Source organism: Lethenteron reissneri, chromosome 9, assembly GCF_015708825.2.
Source record: "Lethenteron reissneri isolate LAM-NWPU_2019-01 chromosome 9, ASM1570882v1, whole genome shotgun sequence".
NCBI classification, from domain to species: Eukaryota; Metazoa; Chordata; class Hyperoartia; order Petromyzontiformes; family Petromyzontidae; genus Lethenteron; species Lethenteron reissneri.
This window is the reverse complement of record NC_083787.1, coordinates 12,033,694-12,037,522: the sequence shown is the minus strand read 5'-3', so window position 1 is coordinate 12,037,522 and position 3,829 is coordinate 12,033,694. Positions and strand designations below refer to the sequence as shown.

General features: G+C 47.7%; 1 protein-coding gene across 2 annotated transcripts; it reads right to left on the bottom strand.

Moving 5' to 3' along the window:
• Nucleotides 1-348: 348 nt before the first annotated feature.
• Nucleotides 349-2,751, bottom strand: LOC133340279 (uncharacterized). Of its 2 annotated transcripts, XM_061548379.1 has the most exons (3): nt 2,554-2,751; nt 1,651-2,361; nt 349-1,539 (listed from the first exon to the last, which is right to left on the bottom strand). In XM_061548379.1, the coding sequence occupies exons 2-3, from the start codon at nt 2,079-2,081 to the stop codon at nt 1,143-1,145; spliced, it is 828 nt and encodes a 275-aa protein (XP_061404363.1). In that variant the 5' UTR covers nt 2,082-2,361; nt 2,554-2,751; the 3' UTR covers nt 349-1,142. The 2 variants fall into 2 exon arrangements, with proteins under 2 accessions (XP_061404363.1, XP_061404361.1); XM_061548377.1 differs by having other exon boundaries at nt 350-2,361.
• Between the last annotated feature and the right edge of the window lie 1,078 nt (nt 2,752-3,829).

Genomic DNA, 3,829 nt, shown 5'->3' with positions numbered 1-3,829 from the left:
CGATCACTGATACTCCCCTCCACTTACACTGCCCCCTCTCCCCCCGTCATCCCCTACGTGCCGCGTGCCAGGATCGGTTCGTCACGGGTTCGGAACTGTGACGCGTGGCGAACCGGCGTTCGGCCTCTCTCACCTCCTCATACACGGAGCACTAACAGTTAACCCACCCCCCTCCTTCATTACAATCATCACCACCATCATCCCCATCATCACCATCATAACCAGCAGCAGCAGTCGTAGCAGGAGCAGCAGCATTCATCATCAGTTTGATCACCATCAGCTTGAGTCATCATCAGTTTGATCATCATCAGCATGAGTCATCATCAGTTTGATCATCATCAGCATGAGTCATCATCATGAGCAGGGATCGGCAACCACAATAACAAGAAGAGACATTTTTTGTTGAATTAGGTAAAAAAAGACTCAATATTTTGAGAGCCGCAATGCACTGTGGTCAACACGAGACGGTGTCGTGGTTCTTAATGAATGAGGACACGAAGCGGCGGTCCTTAAAGAGCCGCACGCGGCTCAGGAACCGCTGGTCTCCGACCCCTGGTCGTAAGCAGGGGCATCATCGGCAACAGCAGCAGCATCAGGAGCCGTTGCAATAATTCACTTTCTCACACAATTTTCGTTCCTGGGTAGTAAGTGTTATTTCGTTATTTGCTGAGGCCTAAAAAGTAAAAAACATGGCTATTGTTCCCCACAAACTTTGATTTTGTGACCAGGACAGTGATAGTTTGACATTTACCTATTTTCAATGAGAAAACGGTCGAATTTGTGTCTTTTCCTTCACGTAAAGTCAGAAGAAAAAAACATAAGCATCAAAATTAACATGTATGTATGCTAAAATAATAAAAAAAATTAAGACAAAAGATTTACAAGTGAGTAGTTTTTCGAGATTTACGATTATACTGTAAATCACTTTCACGAATCAGCCCCCAAATGTAGTCTCCCATCATGTTCTCGTTTTATTGTCCTTAGTAGCGGCGTTCAAAGTCCAGTATATCCTGGTGGAAGCGCTCGACTTGCTCCTCCAAGTACGCTCCCATGTTCTCCTTGAATTTATCAAGATGAGCATCAAGGATATGGACTTTGAGGGACATCCTACAGCCCATTTGCCGTAGTTCTTCACCAGAGTCTCAACCAGCTCCACGTAGTTTAACTATCTTGTGATTGCCCAGGAAGCCACGAACCACTGCGACAAAGCTGTCCCAAGCCGCTTTCACCTTACTAATGAGCTTATTGGGGAATTCATTGCACTCCAAGATCTTCTTTATATGTGGTCCGACGAAGACACCGGCTTTGACCTTTGCCTCGGACAGCTTAGGGAAGAAGTCGTGAAGGTACTTGAAGGCTGCCGACTCCTTATCTACAGATCTGACAAATTGTTTCAGAAGGCCCAATTTGATGTGCAGTGGTGGCATCAGCACCTTCCGGGGGTCCACCAGTGGCTCCCACTTGACGTTGTTCCTCCCCACTGAGAACTCGGTCCGCTGTGGCCAGTACTGCCTGTGGTAGTGCGGCTTGGTGTCCCTGCTGTCCCAAAGGCAAAGATAGCAGGGACACTTGGTTAAACCGCCTTGGAAACCCATCGGGAATGCCACAATTTTTAAGTCTCCGATGACCTCCCAGCCATACTCATCATACCTCAAGGCGTCCAGCAAGATATTGATGCTGTTGTAATTCTCTTTGAGGTGCACCGAGGGAGCCAGGAGAAGAGACGGGTACTTGTTACCATTATGGAGCAGCACGGCTTTGAGGCTCCTGGATGAGCTGTCAGTGAAGAGGCGCCACTCATTCTGGTTACAGGCGATTCCGATTGCCTCGAACAGACTGGTCACATTGTGGCAGACGAAGAGCCCATCTTGACGGGTAAAGAAGCTGCAAAAAGGTTGGTGACGCTTCCTCGGATCTGCGACTTGCACACTTTCATCCAACAAGTTCCACTGCTTGAGGCTAGACGTCAAAAGCTCGGCATTGGACTTGGTGAGACCAAGATCTCTGATCAAGTCGTTGAGGTTTTTTTTGGTTGGAGTAGTATGGGTGTCTCTCCTCAGCTCCACCTCTGAAATTGCCATCTGGATCTACAACGTCTTCCTCGCTCTCTGACTTGCTGCTCTCTTCTAAAGACGGCTGCTCTCTCTCCGGAGGAGTGGGTACGGGGAGCTCATGGCAGTAGTGGCACCGGGGCGATGGATGAAGGAAGGTCCGGACACGTGATAGCAGGTGCATTCTTGCCAGTCCGACGTTTGGAAGGGTCCACCATGCAGAAGTAGCAGTTGCTTGAGTGGTCAGTGAGTTCCCGCCAAATTCTTGGGATAGCGAACTTCATGGCTCTCTTTTCCCCTTCGTATCATCCTACAAAAATACATTTATTTCACCCATGACTAATGTGTAAGAGATTCTCGCAACATTTTTCATACATGATATATTTTTTTAATAACATTGAAAATTGTAAAACATTTAAAATAAAATAAAAACTTTTACAATTACATATTTTTTCGACAAATTTCATAACTTAAGATTCCGAGCAAGAATTGTCCATCTTACCTTCCAGAGTTTTTTTGCATTGCTCGCAGGTGAAATGAGGTGCCCAGGGTTTGTCTTGATCCCCGACAGGCATGGCGAAATATGCCTTGGAGGCCTCACACATCTTAGCAGATGCTTCCACAGAGTACTTTTTCGCTCCTGTAGACATAGCAAAATGCGTCTGCCGGATGCTTGCAGCCTTTTGATGCCATCTCAGAAAAATGCAGATATGTATACACTTAGGCAGCTGGAACTAACCTGAACTCGTCGGCTTAAGGTATTTATACTATTTATATGACTGGAAAGTTATAGAATGTTCTAGAAGTTACTCCAAGTTGACTCAGCACTGAATCTATCTGGAATGTTCTGGAAAATAGGTACATTTCAAAATATGCTCCAGTTTCCTCCCACGTGTCCAAATAAGTAAATTCGTTGGCTGAAAACACCTTGATGTATAGAGGACTGCAGAGCCTAGGCAATCATCGATTACCTTGGCTCCTCAACGTGCGGCTACTGCTGCCTTTCTGCTGCTCTGTGGTTTCTCCTCCTGGTGCATCTGAGTCGTCCCTTCTCTCTCTCTGAGTCGTCCCCTCTCTCCCTCTCTCTGAGTCGGCCCTCTCCCTCTCTCTGAGTCACTCCCCTCTCTCTCCGAGTCGCCCCTCTATCTCTAAGTCGCCCCCTCTCTCTCTGCGTCGTCCCCTCTCTCTCTCGAGTCGTCCCCTTTCTCTCGCGAGTCGCCCTCTCTCTCTGAGTCGTCCTCTCCCTCTCTCTCTCTCTGAGTCGTCCCCTCTCTCTCTCTGAGTCGTCCTCTTTCTCTCTCTGACTCGACACCAGCCTGTATGGAGGTATTAACCCGCCAGGAGGAGGAGGGGGGGGGACGATTGTTTTCCCGTCCACATTTAAAATCAACATCACGCGTTTAGAGTGTTTGGCTGCTCTGCATTCCCACACGATGCGCCACTATTTCGTTGACCTATAGTTTGTGATGGCTCGGTCGCGTCTGAAAAAGAGCTGTCTAGCTCAGTGGGCTTCACCTGGTAAAATAACAATCGGAAGGTGAAGTAGGATTTCTGCTCTGTATGTGATCCAAATTAAGTAATTTTGCGGAAATTTCTTTTCATGTTTTTTTTCCGAATCTGGCAAAATTTGGACCCTGACGCGGGCACACAATGGCCAACTTCTTGTTTCGAACGACGTCATGGGACCTTAAACGTCCACTGTGAAGCGGACGGCGCACATTCGGCCAATTTCTTCTGGTTAAATACACCCGCGGTATTTACCAGGGGGGGCGCCCGGG

What these genes read in the sequence shown, in the direction of transcription:
- LOC133340279 (XM_061548377.1), bottom strand. Translation starts at nt 2,081, where the DNA reads ATGGCAATTTCAGAGGTGGAGCTGAGGAGAGACACCCATACTACTCCA.